The sequence below is a fragment of the Leptidea sinapis genome, chromosome 16 (genome assembly GCF_905404315.1).
Source record: "Leptidea sinapis chromosome 16, ilLepSina1.1, whole genome shotgun sequence".
NCBI classification, from domain to species: domain Eukaryota; kingdom Metazoa; phylum Arthropoda; class Insecta; order Lepidoptera; family Pieridae; genus Leptidea; species Leptidea sinapis.
The window spans coordinates 10,484,097-10,504,035 of record NC_066280.1 but is presented as its reverse complement, the minus strand read 5'-3'; the positions used below and the strand labels follow the sequence as shown (position 1 = coordinate 10,504,035).

At 34.8% G+C, this 19,939-nt stretch overlaps 1 protein-coding gene across 1 annotated transcript in view; it reads right to left on the bottom strand.

Annotated features, from left to right (window-relative positions):
* Positions 1-19,508, bottom strand: part of LOC126968693 (gamma-1-syntrophin) — a 50,772-nt gene extending 31,264 nt beyond the window's left edge. The window contains exons 1-2 of the mRNA XM_050813751.1: positions 19,068-19,508; positions 6,437-6,580 (exon numbers count right to left, since the gene is read on the bottom strand). Coding sequence (XP_050669708.1) covers positions 6,437-6,580; positions 19,068-19,103 — 180 coding nt within the window. The 5' untranslated portion in view covers positions 19,104-19,508. The remainder of the gene's footprint in view (positions 1-6,436; positions 6,581-19,067) is intronic.
* Between the last annotated feature and the right edge of the window lie 431 nt (positions 19,509-19,939).

Sequence of the window (19,939 nt, the reverse complement as noted above, 5' to 3'; positions counted from 1 at the left end):
TTTGCAAGATAATTGCATCACTATCTGCATCGTGTAGAAGCATTACGCCAACTCGGTCAAATCATTTCTGATGCAGACGATTATGCTCAACACTATGACTGATATCTATAGATCTTACTTAGAGTTTGCTCAGACTTTACTTACGTAACACATAATAATAATAATATTGACAAACTTTAACACAAACTATCTTGCCCCAAACTAGGCATAGACTGTAGTATGGGTGCAAGACACCGATGTATTTAATACAATATACTTACTTAAACATACATAAATACATATAAACATCCATGCCTCAGATACATTCATCACATAAATGATTGCACCTACCGGGATTCGAACCCGGGACCCCTAGCTTAGAAGTAAGGGTCACTAACCATTCGGCTATGTGGGTCGTCTGTGTTTGTCATAGCTCAGTGAAAGCTTAGCATTATATTATCAATCGATGTAGTTTAAAGAATACTCTTTTTATTTCAACGATTTCAAAATAAGATTTCCGGACAGTAAATTTAAGTTATGTGATACTTGCCAAGTCACCTCCTCGAAACGTATGTTTGAGAGTTGATTTTAAAACATAGTAGACACCAAGTTCAATAAAGAAATATCATTGCATACAACTCTTAATATAAAAAAAAAAAATAACAAAAAAACAACCGACTTCAAAAACACTATTCCAAAACAATAGATATACTTTACACTAAAAAGTATTAAAATAATTGCGTATTTTTTTACAATCTAATTAATAAATCTAATTCTAGTTACGATTATTGTTATTTTTGGAATCGGTGTCCTTCCGCCGCGACCCGCTCTCGCCTCTTCACGGCTCAAGCACATCTCACCTAGTATGTAGTTACAAACCTATCTTGGATGACACCGACTCCAAAAATTACAGTAATCGTAACTAGAATTAGATTGTATAAAAATAAGCAATTATTTTAATACTTTTTAGTGCATATTATATCTTTTGTTTTGGAATAGTGTTTTTGAAGTCGGTTGTTTTATATTAAAAAAAATATGTATTTATTAATTTTAAGTGAATTTGAAGTACACTAACTAACAATTTGTCTATATATCCAATATAAAAAGAATCGTCGAAATAAGTTGGCGCGATATTGAGTTATTCGTAAATTTATCATCCACTTTGCTATACGTAAGGATGCCATTGTCAGATCTGGACCAAATTACAATGGGACCACAAGAGAAGCACCAGCTTTCTAATAAAAGAAGAATTTTCAAAATCTGTCCATCCAGTCGAAAGTTTTGAGGTAACAAACATATAAAAAAAAACATACCGACGAATTGAGAACCTACTCCTTTTTGTAGTCGGTTAAAAATCAATAGCAAATGTGAAGGAAATATGTTATAAGCTAATAAGGATGTGGCATGTATGGTTAATTAACTATCTACCTTAAATAAACAAGTGAATAACAGTAAGTAGTCTACATAAAGGTCATAATTATGGGTCAGGACCTGCACACCGCAGTGCGGCCTCCACTCATGTATTCCACCCCCCACAGTCCCTACTCTCCAGCGTGGCACAGGGCGACATAAAATATTCATTACGTTGTGCCCCCATTAAAACCTTTAATTATTGATAACTGTAATGTAACATACTTTTTCAACAGAGCCATAAGTTGAGTTGGAATTTAACACTTTATGAACGATGCGCGATTCGAACCCTCGACCTCTCGCGTTCCGTGCGAGTGCTGTTCTGAGTTAACTGTTCTAAAATATAAAATTTTGTTTTCAAATTGTATTTGTGTATAGAAGTGAGGGTCATCACTTTAAAAACATAACAAATTGTTTAGATTTGCAACAGCGACATCTCAAGTCAATTACCTAATATGCAAATATTGGGGTTGAGCAGGTTATCAACTGTAAAGTAGATCCTGTAGATGAAACCACAACCTGAGAGTTGAACAAAGCGTACCTACATGATTTTCTGACGATACGTTGATAAATCTTGCATGTCTTTTTCAACTCTCAGGTTATAGCTTCATCTATTTTACAGTTGATAAACTGCTCAATTCCAATATTTGCATATTTGGAAATTAACTTAGATGTCGCTCTTGCAAATGTAAACAAACTATTTAGATTTGAAAAATCAGTAAAGTGAGAGCGCTCGCACGGAGCTCGAGTCCCGCATCGTTAGATTTCGTTTAGATATTTTTACTTTTATAATAACTCACCTATTCTATCATTTATTCAGGAACACAACACAAATTTCGATCGAATATATTTATATGGAGACAGCCTTACATTTTAGAAGGAAGCTAAAATGATTTCCTACGTATAGCTGCAGAGAGAACTATGGCATATAGTCGCGGGCGATAATTCCGGGATACATACGAGTAGTGTTGTATCACACGAGTTTTGAAGCACTCTCGCAACTAGGTCACACCACTAGCGTGATTGTTCAACGCCGAAACTTGTGACTGGAATGCCATGAGCCGCTGTTCTTCAACGGGTGCCTGGGGCGAAACCCGCCCGCTCTCGGTATATGCGTATCAACTTTAATGAAAACTTCTGCTCTACATGCAAAGTATGCTGTAGTTGACGAGAGGCGAATATAGAACTACCTTCAATTTCTTGGTTCCTATATTCGAAGACAATGAAATTTTCTATGCGATATATAGCAGATATGATATATTTCTTGGCATAACTCTAGATAATATGTTATGTTTTTAAAGTGATAACCCTCACTTCTAGGATTAATACACAAATAAAATTTGAAAAACAAAATTTTATGAACGATGCGGGATTCGAACCCACAACCTCCGGCGTTCCGTGCCGGTGCTCTAACCAACTGAGCTAACCGTTCGAGTTTTTTTTTTTTTTTTTTTTTATTTTATGGAAAAGGAGGACAAACGAGCGTACGGGTCACCTGGACATCACTTATGATCACCGCCGCCCACACTCTCCTGCAACACCAGAGGAATCACAAGAGCGTTGCCGGCCTTTAAGGAAGGTGTACACGCTTTTCTTGAAGGTACCCATGTCGTATCGTCCCGGAAACACCGCACAAGGAAGCTCATTCCACAGCTTCGTGGTACGAGGAAGAAAGCTCCTTGAAAACCGCACTGTGGAGGACCGCCACACATCCAGATGGTGGGGATGATATCGTAACTTGTGGCGTGTCGTGCGAAGGTGAAATTCGGCGGCAGGAGTACCGCCTCGTTATAAAATTCTGTTTGCTTTGTTCAACTCTCAGGTTGTGGCTTCATTTACAGGATCTACTTTACAGTTGATAACCTGCTCAACCCCGATATTTGCATATTAGGAAACTGGCTCGAGATGTCGCTCTTGTAAATCTAAACAATTTGTTATGTTTTTAAAGTGATAACGCTCACTTCTAGGATTAATACACAAATAAAATTTTAAAAACAAAATTTTATGAACGATGCGGGATTCGAACCCACGTCCTCCGGCGTTCCGTGCCGGTGCTTTAACCAACTGAGCTAACCGTTCGTTGGTTAGAGCACCGGCACGGAACGAGCTAACCGTTCGTTGGTTAGAGCACCGGCACGGAACGCCGGAGGTCGTGGGTTCGATTCCCGCATCGTTCATAAAATTTTGTTTGTCAAATTTTATTTGTGTATAACTCTAGATTCCAAATTACAGTGGGGCCCCTATATTGAAGGATTGGCGAACCGTCTTAGTACTGCAGCATACGCGGTTAAATAGATTAGACAATTAACTGACATAGATACGGCGCGATTAGTCTACTTTAGTTATTTCCATAGTATTATGTCCTATGGTATATTGCTCTGGGGCAACGTTGCCGATATTAATACAATATTTGTGCTGCAGAAGAGGGCTATTCGCGCTATTTATAACCTAGGTCCTAAAGAATCATTGAGAACAAAAATTAAAGAAATTAACATATTGACTGTTGCTTCTCAATATATTCTTGATAATGTAATGTATGTTCATAGGCATATAAGTGAATTTTCTAGAAACTGTCATAACCATAATGTTAACACCAGGAACAGACATAAACTTATAAAGCCTACTACTCGGCTAAGTCGAGTTAGTAAGTCTTTTGTGGGGCGATGCATATGCTTTTACAACAAGATCCCAGAAAATGTTCAAAGCAAAAGTATTACGTTATTCAAAAGAATTGTTAAAAAACGTTTGTGTGGCAAAGGTTACTATAACATAAATGACTTTCTTTATGATACCACAGATTGGGAATGGAGTAACCGCCCTCAGGCTATTAAATAATAAGTTTAATTGTACAATATTACTTTGTAAACATATTTTTTTCGATGAAAAAAAAGCCCGCTGAGTTTGTTGCACCCGCTCTTCTCAGGTCTGAGGCATTCATTTTGGAATGGGTGGTAGTTTTGACTTTCAATAAGTGATGTCACATCCTCTTTTGAATAAAAATATTTGAATTTGAATATATGCGAAGACAATGAAGTTATCTATGCGATATACTTGTTGATAACCACGAATCTAGATTATGGCTACCACAACGGCACCTATTTCTGCCGTGAAGCAGTAATGTGTAAGCATTACTGTGTTTCGGTCTGAAGGGCGCCGTAGCTAGTGAAATTACTGGGCAAATGAGACTTAACACCTTGTCTGAAGGTGACTAGCGCAGTTGCAGTGCTGCTCAGAATTTTTGGGTTTATTCAAGAATCCTGAGCGGCACTGCATTGTAATGGGCAGGGCGCATCAATTACCATCAGCTGACGTCCTGTTCGTCTCGACACTTAAATTCATAAAAAAAAAAGTCGCACTTTATTGCCTTTTCGTGCAATCGGAATACTTTCCTCCCGGTCAGATAGGCGACATGCTTCTGATCTTCTTGTGTCAAATACTTGGGGCCCTAACTCAACCGTAGGATGGATGGAGTGACCCCATTAAGAATAGGCTTAATAAAATAAGCTTTCGTATTCTGGCTCCTGAAAGGTCAGTTTGCGTTATAATTCAGCAACAAGCAAGAGTATTGCATCATCATTATTACCCATCTCTCATTCGAGGCAGCGACTTCATCATACGACAGAAATAGACTTCGATCGAAATGGTCGTTAATTAGTACACTAGAGTGTAGTGCCTATATTTGGATTAATTGAACGATGATATTACATCGGTTGTTATGTAGGCTGGATTATCTCACAAAGACGCCTATTTCTGCCGTGAAGCAGTACTGTGTAAACATTACTGTGTTTCGGTCTATTCATATAAATGTATACACTTTTATAATAAAGTCCCAGCTACTGTTCAGGAATTATCTATAAGTAAATAAATTTAAATGTTTTATAAAAAATGGCTCTGTGGTAAATCCTATTACTCCACAGCTGAATATCTAGAGTAGTGGTCCTAACTTTCCCATTCTTATGTTAAACAAATTGGATCATACAAAATATTTTCCCAATTTATTCAAGACTGAATAAAACTTGTTAATTATTTAGTTTTTTTTTTAAATAAAACACTTATAACGGATTAAAACGCACGTAAATGAGCATGCTAACCCGACGTTTCAACACCTTTCCAGCTGTCCCCCCTGTGTCCCCCTGAAAATGAGATCTGGTAAGGTCTTAAAACGTAGGGTTAGCTAAAATAAAATAATAAACACGTAACTGTCACGTAAAAATCTAATGTAAAACACAGTTACAACTACGCGCGTTTTAATCCTTTAAAAGTGTTTCATTTAAATGTGTAAATCTCGCGCTAATCAAAGAAAATACTATTTAGTTCTTTGAAGACGAACCCACAATTGTTTAGACACAGCTAATACTACACTAAGAAAAGGCCGGAAAACGATTAGAATATTAACTAGCTGTTTCACCTAAATGGTACCGATTTCTGGTTCAATACATGTTCACCATCCGACTGTGTGACTTCCCCCACAGTGCAGTACTGAAAGATGTTACTCGTAACCAAACTGTGAGACGAAATTTAAGCCACGCTGTCTTCAGGTCGATATAATATGGACACTTGATGATCACAATTATAAGACAAGCCGGCTTTTTTGTCCTTCAATTCCATAAAGTAATATGAAGGTAGTCAACAGTATTTTTCTAGTGGTAGGCTCCTTTGCACAGGATGCCGGCTAGATTATGGATACCACAACGGTGCCTATATCTGCCGTGAAGCAGTAATGTTCAATCATTATTGCGTTTCGGTCTGAAGGACACCGTAGCTAGTGAAATTACTGGGCAAATAAGACGTAACATCTTATGTCTCAAGGTGACGAGCGCAATTGTCGTGCCGCTCAGAATTTTTGGGGTTTTCAAGAATCCTGACTGGCATTGCATTGTTATGGGCAGGGCGTATGAATTACCATTAGCTGAACGTCCTGCTCGTCTCGTCCCTTACTGTCATAAAAAAAATCAGTGATAAGATGTTGTAGGAACAAATTCTTGGAGTTCAACGCATGTTCTTGAAGAATAGTAAAGTAGAATACAAGGGGTGGGTGAGGACGTACCCTTGCATGCGGCACGCTCTTGTCTCGCACCGGCGGCGGCACCAGTACCTCACGCTGCACGGTGACAGCATCCATGGTGAGCACCAGCCTCGCAGGCCGCGGCCGGGACTTCCCATCAGACACCTGCACCATTCCCGTGCGAATCTGCTGGATATATTGCAACTTCAAATACCCGCCTTGTATCACAGAGATTAAATAATGGATGATAACTGGATTCGAACCGGGACCTCCTGCTTTAAAATAGTTAGAAGCCATAGGCTCCCCATTTCTTTTTTTTTTGATACCTTGAACATTTTCATGAATTTAGCTGGAGCAGTTATCTTGAACTTACGACTCAATTCTAAACTAGTTCCGCATTGTCTTAACTATTCATAGTTTCTTATGTGGTTATTGCAACTGTATTTAATAATTATCAACAATAAAATTAACTAAAAGTGTTCAAAAAAAAAATTAGAAAAAAGTCCTAAATCACAATTAGGTGAAAAAATATGATAAAAAGGGAAAAAAATTATTATCTCCTAAGTTACGCAAAATCGTAGAACATACATAGGGGTGATACGGATACTCATCACCATGAGGCTTTCAAATTACCACCTTGTATAGTGGCGAAATTTACCTTTGCATTCTTATGTTATTGTAGCTGTTTCTCATTCAAACACGGATAAAACTACATTTTTTAAAATCGAAACCTAGCTAGATCGATTTCTCGCCCCCGAAACTACCTGTATACTAAATTTCTTTAAAATCGTAGGAGCCGCTTCCGAGATTCAGACTATATACATATACAAGAATTGCTCTTTTAAAGGTATAAGATTCAAAAATTAAATAAACATTCAAAAAGCGAGTATTTACTCGAAATTGCTCCGTCAGGAATTCATTTCGAAAATCTACCACCGCTTCAAAAAAATAGACAACAACTCTCCCAGTTTTCTGTAAAAAAAAAACAAACAATTCATACAATATTGTTCTATGCCATTGCTATTACTAAAAGATAATCGTATTCCAGTACTAGACTGTCTGATCGTTTAGAATTTATATATTCTGATGTTTAGAAAAGAAGATTTACAACAGCCTTTTAGGAAAAAAAACCTTTGAATTTAAATGGATGACGTCTGCAAATAGAAGCTTTTATCCTTAATGTGATTATCATGTATCTCTAAATAATCAATTCCTCATTTATTGTTTTAAAATTTGCATTGCCGACTATAGGTAAGTTTATTATGTATGGTTCATGGTGAAAGTTTGCTTACGAGGGATGCAAAATTTGCAGGTGACATTACAAGGGGGGTGGAAGTGGTAAGCCAAGTGTAAGGACTCATAGATGTCAATGCTCAGCTGGAAAGTCTCCGGCATGGTACATAGGTTGTTCGAAGAGGCGGTTTATTTCCTACGATCACTTACTTAAGTTAATGCTAGGTGTGGGAAAAGGAGAATGTAAAGGAAAAGAGCGGGAGAAATAAGGATGGACGTACTACGTTTTGGAGTTAGTTTGATAGAAGTAGTGTCAATGAGACAGCAAGGAATGAAATCAAGAATGACTAAAGATTACAATTAGTAAGACGAGAATTTTGATGTGATTTGTTCATGTAGAGAGTTCACCAGTGGGTGGATCTTTTGCGCAGGATGCCGGCTAGATTATGGGTACCACAACGGCGCCTATTTAGAAATAGATATAAAAACACTTTATTAGCTATAAAAAACATTCACACAAAAAGAAAAATTTACAATATTAATTTAAATCTTAAAATACTTCTCGGAGAGTTATTTGGATTTAAAATCGAGCGTCACGGTGTTGGTATCCTCCATGTTGTTTTAAGTCGATCAGTGCGCACAACCGGCGCGGGCGCTAGCTTGAAGACAATAATAACTAACTTCAATCACGTCACCGACAGTGACGTACACAGTGACAACTTCAAACAAACTTTGAAAGATGACGTTCGCCATCAGTTCAGCCCAATACACAGAGTAGAATATAATCATACAGGCCATATTACTTTTATATTCTAATTCTCCGACATACTAAATTAAATAACGTAACAAATATTATAAGAAATTAAAAATAAATAAATAAAAATAAACGCCCTCCTTAGAGGAGCTGACTCAGTTATCAGACATATTGTTGATCAGTGCAGAAGACACCAACACAACGCGGCAGGCCATCGTGACATTTGAAGTAGACAATTGCTTTAGTCTTTTCATTGTAAATTATATTTTCTTGATTTTTTCGTTTTTTTAATTTATAGTGTAATTAAATATTTCTGAATGAATCTGAATTTCTGAACTTACTTTTTGACACTCAACATCTCATGTCTCAAGGTGACGAGAGCAATTGTAGCGCCGGCCGATCATAATTTTTGGGTGTTTCAAGAACCCTGAGCGGCACTACATTGTAAAGGGCAGGGCGTATCAACTACCACCAGCTGAACGTCCTGCTCGTCTCATCCCTTATTTTCATAAAAAAAGGAGAGAGCGCTTGAAAATGGATTGAAAGCACAAATTATAGTATCACAAATATGGATGGTATTCCCTACGGAAAGATTGACCATAGTGTGTCAATCTTTCTGATTGTATATTGACAATATCTTAATTCAGATTGTTGTTACTATTGGTGAATTACATTACTATCTTTATCATCATCAGACGGAAGACGTCCACTGTTGGACAAAGGCCTCCCCCAAAGATCTCCACGACGATCGATCCTGCGCTGCCCTCATCCAACGCATGCCGGCGGTCTTGACCAGATCGTCATTCCGTCTTGTTCCGCCTACCAACACTGCGTCTTCCGGTACGTGGTCGCCATTCGAGGACTTTACTGCCCCAAAGGCTATCTGTCCGTCGAACTACCTGCCCTGCTTACTGCCACGTCAGTTTCGACTTTCGCAATCATTTAGACTATGTCGGTAACTTTGGTTCTCCTACGGATCTTCTCATTTCTGATTCAATCTCGCAGGGTAACTCCCAGCATAGCCCTATATTAATTGCTATATAGATTACCATATTATATAGTTTTAAGTCTGTTGTGTGATTGAACCTTAATCAAATGAACAGCTTACAGCAGAACTAGAATGCAGAAACCCTATATTACCTGCATCAAGAATTACTTTACACTATTTATTTAATAGATTAAAGGCATTGCTGCATGTTTTGAATGTAAAGTTAATTTTAATTTACACTATTATTAACATAAATATTAACTCTTTTAAAAATAAAATTAAGGAATTTTTAATGACGAAGAAATATTATTCAGTTAAAGAATATTTAACAGACATGAATGTATAGTCATTAGAATAAGTTAATTCAGATATTTTAAACTTTTATTTTTCACATTTTTATAATATTATGGTGGATAGACTTTTATGAATAATTTGGTTTTTATGTTGTATGTTTTTCACGGTAAACTTAGAGTAAAAATTGTAAAATATTATTTTTGCATGCCTACCCGGCAGATTGTTAGCACCTATGATTATAATGTAACACCAATGTACCCACTCAATCTATGCAAATAAATGACTTGATTTGATTTGATTGTTTCAAATACCGATATGAGAATTCATATTATTGTTGACAATATAAGCTGTTGAATATGATTATTTACAAACATATGCTCTTTTACTCTTTTGAAAAGTTAAACATGTGTTGAACACTACTTTTTAAAAGTTCTATTACAAATCTGTGTCTTTCTGGTTAGCATTTATAAATTTTAGACATTGCTTATATTTAAACAGGAGTCCAATCTTGTTTAAAGGTGTGTCTAACGTATAGATATAGATGGAAGTTTATGATTATATGATGCGTTCCGTTCCTTTAATTGTTCCTGAACACTTCAGTTTATGTTGTGCTTAACGACGTTTTAGTTAAACACAAGCTAAACACTGTTTTGTAACAGAAAAAGATAAACTCCATTTTAGACGCCGTTTTTGTTGGGTAACTGACGTTGTTATAGATGAGTCTAACAAAACGCGTGTCTAAGCCATGTCTAGATTATTTTTTTTGCAATAACACTGTGTATATTTAATTTCCATGATACAGAATATATTCATACAATTTAACAAAATAAGTCGATCTTTCCTTTATTCACGAGAAAAGGTGACGCCCTGCACATTGCAATGCAGAGCTGAATCAAGATTCTTGATTGAACCGAAAATTACGACATCACAATTACGCTCGTCACTTACAGACATATGCGGCCTTACAAATAAAGTTGGTATAAATTTATACCTGAGAATAAGCCAAGAATATGCAAAATGGTTAAGCATAATGACGCATAAGAATGTGAATTTGTTCGATTTTTGAAAGTACCACTTGAACGCGGATGAAGTTCCGTATTTAGTAATAGTAATTATTTATGCAACTGTTGTGTAATAAGGGATATTAAAAACACGAATATGGGTTTATCATTTATTATATAATATAATAATAATATCACATGAGTGTTTTAATACCTAATTATCAACAGTTGCATACAAGACTTTATCTACACCCAGAATATGAATTCTCTATAAAAGATTCTGAAACAGTTAGCTTACTGCTAACATTAAAAAAGCCAGTCCTAGTAAGCATACTATCATCTAATGGAGTGTTATATTATGAAAACGGATGATGTAATGTTGTACTGAATTTCATTACAACACTCGTTTGGATGATGTAATGGTTATGAGGACATTGGATGTTTTAACGTCGGCAATCAGCTAACTGTTTTAGAATCTTAAATAGAGGATTGAAAGCATTGGGAAAATGACTTAATAATAAAACTTCTTTCTAAATATTACAAAACAGTTACAACTCAATATTTTTTTCTCAAAGACTTCTTTTTGAAGTTAAACTTCTTTAGGCGCGATATGAAAAAATTATGAGAGTGAAATTTAAAGATGCGCGCGCATCACTGTAACACAAAAGTAACAGGTTGAAGTTGGTTCCTAAATTTGTGTCTTTCGTTATTTTATTTTTTTTTGGTTTCTTCGTCCATTATTAGGACAGGCAAAGGGTTCAAGCCCGTACAGCCGTATTCATTAATTAATAATTAATTGTCAAAGCCATCTTAGCAAGATTTTTACAAAATTTTTCTTACTAAAAATGTAGAATAGCACGAGTAATAAATCATTAAAAATTATAAATACTAAAACAAACTATCGAATAAAATAAGTTTTGTGTAGATAGCTATCATAGTTTTATGATAATATTAAACAATTCAAATGAAAAAGCCTATTTTTATTATTATTATTATTTAGATTTTTTTTCGTAATCGTGTTTTCGAAACTGCCATAATTTAGATAAAGAAATGAAGATAAACATCTCAAAAAATTGGAACCGTAGTATTTGTAGAAGTATTTTATGTAGAATTTCAAAAATGTTATATTTTAGGACTATAGCGCCTTAATGATTTTTGCTTAGTCAGGCCAAAGAAGTATAACTTATTGCCTGCATACATAAGTACACACACACTTTATTTGGTATTGATTACCAACTTTTGTACTTTCTAGTAATTACAATAAGCATTAACAGATAGACATTATTAGATACAGTTAATGAGTTTTTGTCTGTAACATTCGTTTTGTTATCATGTCTCATGTTTTATTTTCAGAGCTGATAAGCAGTCAGGTTTTTGTGTCGTTTTCAATAATGTATCTCTAGTTACGGATACAATGCTATCACCGTTTAATAACATGATCTTATCTATCCATAGTTATATCCAATATAGTTATAGTCCAATGCTTTATGTCGATAGGTTATTGAAATGTAAGTAAGCGTAAAGGAATAGATTTGTCTACCTCTAGTAAGTTAAACTAAGGATAGAAACGTTATTGGAAACGGCCGTAAAAAACTTAGCAAAACAGCTTAGGGCAACTTTAATATTGCAAACTAGCTGACCCGACTGAAGTTCTTCTGTTCATAATAAAAAAAAACTCTTGCGGGTGGGATTTCATAAGATCCGTCTTAGCTCCGACTTTCTTAGCTCACCTCTACTCAGCGAAAGGAATATTCCTACCAAATTTCAAGTCTCTACGCCTTATAGTACCAGAAATATCGTGATGAGTCAATTATCCGTGGAAATCTCTTATATATATATATATATATATATATATATATAAGATATATAATATTGGGCCGGAACGGCTAGTATATATATATACTAGCCGTTCCGGCCCAAACAAAGCATACAAGATTTTATGACGATACATCACTCGAACGGTTGGCTCCGTTGGAAGAGCACTCGCACAGAACGCGATAGGTCGTGGGTTCAAGTCCCACATCGTTCATAAAATTTTGTTTTCAAATTTTATTTGTGTATTAATCCAAGATGGGAGGGTTATCACTTTAAAAACATAACAAATCACTTATTGTACCTACGTCAAAAACCCACCCATTCGAAATTAGCCTCAGAACTGATAAGAACGGGCCCAAGAAACTAGAACTCAATGACTTGATGGTACCAAAGACTGGGAATGGAGCGACCGCCCTCGCGCTGTGTAGTAATAAATTTTATTGTACGATTTTATATTGTGATGAAGAAAAGAAGGGTTTCGAATAGGTGCTTATTTTTGACGTTCAATAAGTGATTTTAAATCCTATTTCTATTTTTGAAGTTATACTTCTTTAGGTGCGTTATGAAAATATGATGAGATAGAAATTTTAAGATGCGCGGGCATCGCTGTAAAACAAAAGTAGGTAACAGGGTGAAGTTGGTTCCTAAAATTTCTGACGTTTGCGACATTCGTTATTTTTTTTTAATATTAAATGGCTCCGTCAACTAAATGTCGACGATTCGGCCAACGTAAAGGTGGAGAGATTTTTTATTTTAATTTAGCTGATTGAAGTATATAAAAAGCTGATCAAAAGGAAATGATCGGTTGATATAGCTGTGGTTTTTTTTGTGAACTGAAGAATAGGCAAAAGAGTTAGATTCATAAGATATATAATAGCTTTAAGGGTAAATGTATACACTTCTATAATAAAGTCCCAGCCACTGTTCAGGCATTATTTATAAATAAATTTAAATGTTTTATAAAAAAATGGCTCTGTCGTAAATCCTATTACTCCACTGCTGAAAATCTAAATGATCGGACAGCCTGGCACTAGATTGTGATTATTTTATAGCGATAGAAATGACTGTACAATACTGTATATTTTTATTGAAAAGAGCGCAAAAAAAGAATGCTGGGAGAGTTTCTTGCGCCGCTTCTCCTCTCTCAGAGCGCCATTTGTTTCCGAAGCGGTACTAGTATCTAGTAGTTATTAGAAATGACATCAAAAAGAATTCTAAAGGAATCAATTTTGAGAAAATAAATGCCTTTTATGCCTTAGTACGGTTAGTAATAAACACTCATAATATTAACCTACCTTGTTAGTATCTAATCTAAATTTAATAAATTCGTTATTAATTCTACATCCCTTTTTCTGACTCTGCTACAAGCCTTGCTGCTTCTAATGCTGGTATTGTGTTACGGTTTGAAGAGTATCTTAAGTCAAATTACTGGCCTAATGAGACCAAACACAATCGACCTAACAATTAAACTTGATATAAAGTTTTACCTGAGAGTAAACCAAGAATATTCAAAATGTTTATACATTTATACGCGTTTATTTGCAAGACTGCTTGACATTCTGTAAACTTCAGAATTATCGTTGAAATGACAGTGTTGTCAGCGATATAGTCATAGTTATTTATGCAACTGTTGTGTAATATTGGGTATTAAAACACGAATGTGGGTTGTGACGACAGACGTTGTTCTGTATATAATAAATAAAATAATGTTTTTATATGAATTTGTCAATAATATATCATAACATCAAAAATTACTTCGTAAAATATGCACCCTGCTGTCGTAAGAAAATTGTTTCACAGCAGAACTGTCAAACTGTGCGTCAATAAATTCTCTCATAGAAATTATGTATGGACACATCAAAGGAAAAACAAATTTGTTTTTTTTTTATATAATTTAGCAGCATTTTCCTATTTATTCACCTTTTAAACCTCCTCTGGACTTCCACGAATAATTCAAGACCAAAATTAGCCAAATCGGTGCAGCCATTCTCGAGTTTTAGCGAGACTAACGAACAGCAATTCATTTATATATATATAGATATAGATTATCAACAGTTGCATATAAGACTTTATCTACACCCATAACATGAATCCTCTATAAAAGATTCTGGAACAGTTAGCTTAGTTAGAGATGTCGAAATAACGGAATCTGTTTATCAAAATAAATCTCCTCTCCTCTCCGATTTGGTGGATGCCGGGCTTAACAAGTCTGAAATTCAGTAAGATTGAGATAAGCATAACAAATTGTTCCATTAACGATAACCAAAGTCGATAAGTGAATGTAGTTTGGTTTTTAGTTCCAATATTTCTGCATAAGACTATAATATTTTTATCTCATACAGTAGGTAACAACTCGAGTTGTTTTCTTTTGGAACTCTTTTCTCAATTGTTACTCTCCAGAATTGAGTTATCGATATTAAAGCGAACGATGTGGAAAGAAAACTATCTCGTATGCCATTTTGTTCTATGACTTTTAACCATTTTAATGTGTGTGGGGCGATGTATATGCTTTTACAACAGGATCCCAGAAAATGTTCAAAACAAAAGTATTACGTTATTCAAAAGAATAATTGTTAAAAAACGTTTGTGTGGTAAAGGTTACTATAACATAAATGACTTTCTTAATGATACCACAGATTGGGAATGGAGCGACCGCCCTCAGGCTATTAAATAATAAGTTTAATTGTAAAATGTTACTTTAATTGTAAAACATATTTTTGATGAAAAAGAAAGCCCATTCTTCTCAGGCCTGAGGCATTCATTTTGGAATGGGTGGTAGTTTTTTGACTTTCAATAAGTGAAGTCACATCCTATTTTGAATAAAAATATTTGAATTTGAATACTGTATAGTGACATGATCCTATTGCTGTAGAAGTTTGGGATATCTGATAAAAACAACGTGACAAGAATTACTTTTAGTAGTCCTCTCTTTTTGCCGTATTAATAAACGTAATAAAAAATTACTTCATGTTTAAAATTACTTCTCCCTGTCATATAACTCTGTAGTGACAAAGGTAAGAAAAAGACAAATTTTTAAATTTTAACTTTAATTCGTGTTTATTACACAGTTAATTGTTAAAGGTGGAAATCTAAAGGAGCAATTCGAAGTTTTATTTGGCGGTTGCATTAACACCTTCCGATTAAATTATCAACTTTTGCTGGGTGGGTAAAGATGTATCTGGTCTAGCGACATCGTGATGAAAGACCACACCCTTTTATTTCTCTCGACTCGTTTTAATCTCATTGGTAATTATTAGTAGATCTCTACTTAGTATTTTCTTTGATTACGCGAGTGTTACACATTTAAATAAAACACTTTTAAAGGATTAAAACGCGTGTAATTGTAACGGTTTTACATTAGATGTTTGCGTAAAAAGTTATATTTTTATTTTAGTTAACCCGACGTTTCAAGACCTTTCCAGATCTCGTTTTCAGGGGGACTGCAGATGAAGTGAGTCAAAGATCGTATTGTAGTACCTAAACTACACATACCAAAAAAGAAGAGGACACTGTCAGTAAATTTTGCCAAAAACCATCCAGTGTACAGCAAATACCACCTCCGAGGAAATAAATGGCGCTAAACTTCATAATGACAACTATGACAAATACTATCTTTGACTCACTTCATCTGCAGTCCCCCTGAAAACGAGATCTGGAAAGGTCTTGAAACGTCGGGTTAACTAAAATAAAAATGTAACTTTTTACGCAAAAATCTAATGTAAAACCGTTACAATTACACGCGTTTTAATCCTTTAAAAGTGTTTTATTTAAAAGATCTCTACTTATCTCTGACCTCCGAATCGATGGTTCTGGACGGCGGTAAAAGCTTTTTAAGAACAATGCCTTTTAAATCCACAATACCACCGTTCACCGTACACACAGCATAACCCTTTTGCGAGTTAGTCCGCGTCTTGCCAGTCTGCGAAACGTGACCAATCTTTGACCACGAATTTTTTTTATCAATATTCATCAATCCCTTCAAAAAAGGTTCTTTTAATTATGTCTCAATAAATAATAGCAAATGAGTACATTCATTCGGTTACTTTCCGTGAGCAGACAATAGCGAAATCTTTGACATCAAAATATCCGGATTGAAAACACTTAAACATCCCGGGTTGCAAACATTTAAACCAACTTTGAGCTAATCTTACTGCAGTAGGTCTAGATAAAGGTAACAAATTTTTTCTCGCTTCTTGTTTAAAATTTTTTGTGATAAATTTTTAGAATATAAAGAATTTCTTTATGAGTTTCACTTATTTTATAGACACAAACAAAAAGAAATGAAAACTACCTAACTGGAAACAACATTTTAACTAATTTGTTTATAATAAGTAAGTACCAATGGAATGCTAGTATATTCTAAATCTGTGGTAAATACAATAGGTACACTCAACTTAACTACTCGAGACTATCATCATGATATTTGCAAACACATTGTTACAAAGTTTTCAGAGGGAGTGCAATATGAATTTAACCAAGGGAAGTTGTGGGAATAAGCTAGTATTAAAAAAATGTATGTTTAATGGGTGTTGTAAGGCCCAAGGGCCCAAGGGTGTTGTATGAGCCTACTTAGGGAATTTACCAGTGGGAGGCTTCTTTGCACAGGATGCCAGGTAGAATGTGAATACCACAACAGCACAGAAGCAGTAATGTGCAAGCATTATGTCGTTTGGTGTGATGGGCGCCATATCTGGTGCAATTACTGGCCAAATCTTAATATTTTATGTGTCATAGTGCTGAGCCAAATTGTAGTGCCACTTTTTTGGGTTTTTCAAGAATCCTGAGAGGCCCTGCATTATAATGGGCAGAACATATCAATTGCCATGAGCTGAATTTCATGTTTGTCTCGTCCCTTACTTAACGTCAAAAATACAAAACCAAAGATAATACTAGGTCGAGTTTATTGCACCATTGGGTTCAATATTGGATTGTCAGTATGACTATCTATGGAGTCCAGAATTAGCACCAAAATGTAGTCAGGGAGTTAATTTTAGCTTCTGAGCCCAGATAGGGATGAGTTATGGAAAGTCCTAAATGAATTGAATGATTTAAGAAGCATAAGGCAGGCGAAGTTGCCACACTTAATTATTCCAGATATAAATACTCTATTTTTCACACCTTCTGTGCATTAATGATAATAAGAATAAGAAAAAGGCATTAAATAGGGCTGTGATTCAAGGTGGTTATTGGTTATCATGGGCTGGTATCGACAAATCAACAACGACAACGCCTATATCGCGTGGTGGAGTGGGGGGCGAATTATGTCATCCCAGCTCCTCAAGGTAGTGCATCAAACCTCTGTCACACATGACCTTCGGGAGTGTCCTCAGTGACCCCAGGTGTTATGATCCATCCATGGCCCCACTTTGGGTCATGATATAGTACAGTTTAGTTGAAAATTTAATCCGGACAGACATTTACTAGTGGTAGTGATTAATACACCTCAAAAAGTATTCTCAAGGAATCAATATTGAATAACAATTAATTAAAAATAAATAACATTACTTTTTACATCTACAAAATTCACACATACTTGTAAAATAATTGAAGACAGTATGGAGCGTACATTTTGTGTGGAATTGTATACTTACGGTTATTGTACATTGATGATTGAGAAGCAGAAGAAATAGTGTAGGGGAAAGAAAACACTTTTTGGTAATGATGAATTAAATACTCTGAGGTATTTTAGGGTACCACTTGGAAACAATCTCCCATAAGCCATAAAATAGAATTATCCAGATCAAAGCCTTCACATGAGGTACACAAAGGGTAAATTTATTTTTATAATTAAGTAGTTTTTAAAATGTTAGTAAGGCTGATTAAAGTTACTCATAATTTTATAATAGACTAGCTGACCCTACAGACGTTCTTCTGTATATAATAAATAAAATAATGTTTTTATATGAATTTGTCAATAATATATCATAACATCAAAAATTACTTCGTAAAATATGCACCCTGCTGTCGTAATGAAATTGCTTCACAGCAGAACTGTCAAACCGTGTGTCAATAAATTCTCTCATAGAAATTATGTATGGACATATCAAAGAAAAACAAATTTGTTGTTTTTATTTAATTTAGCAGCATTTTCCTATTTATTCACCTTTTAAACCTTCTCTGGACTTCCACAAATAATTCAAGACCTAAATTTGCCAAATCGGTCCAGCCGTTCTCGAGTTTTAGCGAGACTAACGAACAGCAATTCATTTTTATATTTATAGACAGATAAGTATATGTAATTGTTCAATTGGAAACTGATTCAAATGAAAAGAATGAAATGATGTTTTGCCTGCTAGGGCAACATCATAAAATAAAAGCTATTTTACAGTAAATAATAGGCTATAAATACTATGGTATAAATGTCTTTAATTAGTAAATACTTTGTTGAGCATCTTAACTAGAAGCTTGGTTGGTTTGCTTATAGTTTATATTTGTTTAGACCAGCTAATATATTTTAATATTAAGGGAAGCACAAAAATTAAAACAAAACAAACAAGAATGTATATAAGTAGGATAGCCCACCCTTAAAATAAATACATATTCTAAACTATAGTAAAGTATTTTATCATATTTGTAAAGACAACTTACTTTCTCATCCTTTTTCTCTTCAATAGGCGTCATCATTGTGGATTAGAGTATCATAACGTAAGTAAATACTTAAGATCTCATCTAATTTCTAACACTTTAGTAACTTTGTACTGTCTTCCATCACTCACAAACACAAATAGCATTGCAGCTTCTATATTACTAGTATAGTGAGAATAAAGTCTCAGCTCATCATTAATTAATTATATTTACGAAGATTTCGTTGAAACATGAAATACAGGTCACAAGCTTACAATAAATCAATACGAGAGGACCGGGATCAAAACAATACAAGAACCTGAACAGAAGAACAACTCTTTGGTGATGTAAGTTAATATTTAAATCGTCACTTTTCAGTCAACCACCTATATATTTATATCTTTAAATTATTGTTTAGTTTATTATTAATTTACGAAAGATGCGAATTGCGAAATTGTTTTTAACGCAAAAACACGTCTAATGTCTACTGAACTCCTCCTCGTCTCATAAAGTCTATATTCGTAAAAATAATGTGTATCTTGACACTTGACAGATAAGCAGGTTTCCAGATTGATAGCGTAGATTTTCCCCAGATATGGTATAATTTTTCCCCAAAAAGATTCTAAGTACATATTATTATTTCCATTCTCCTAATAAATTTTATCGTGTATTGATGAAATAAAACTCACTATATATATTTTTGCACGAAACATTCAATTTTATCTGTTGTACACTTTTTCATTGACATTTGCATAGCACTCAAAAAGTTGTTTGGATACTACCATTCTATTCATCTTAAAGTAATTATCTACTACTGCGACTGTCCACTGCGTCTTTAATGAGTTACAAGTCTTGTGTGATCTTAAAATACTTAACGTTGTTCTAGGCGTAATATT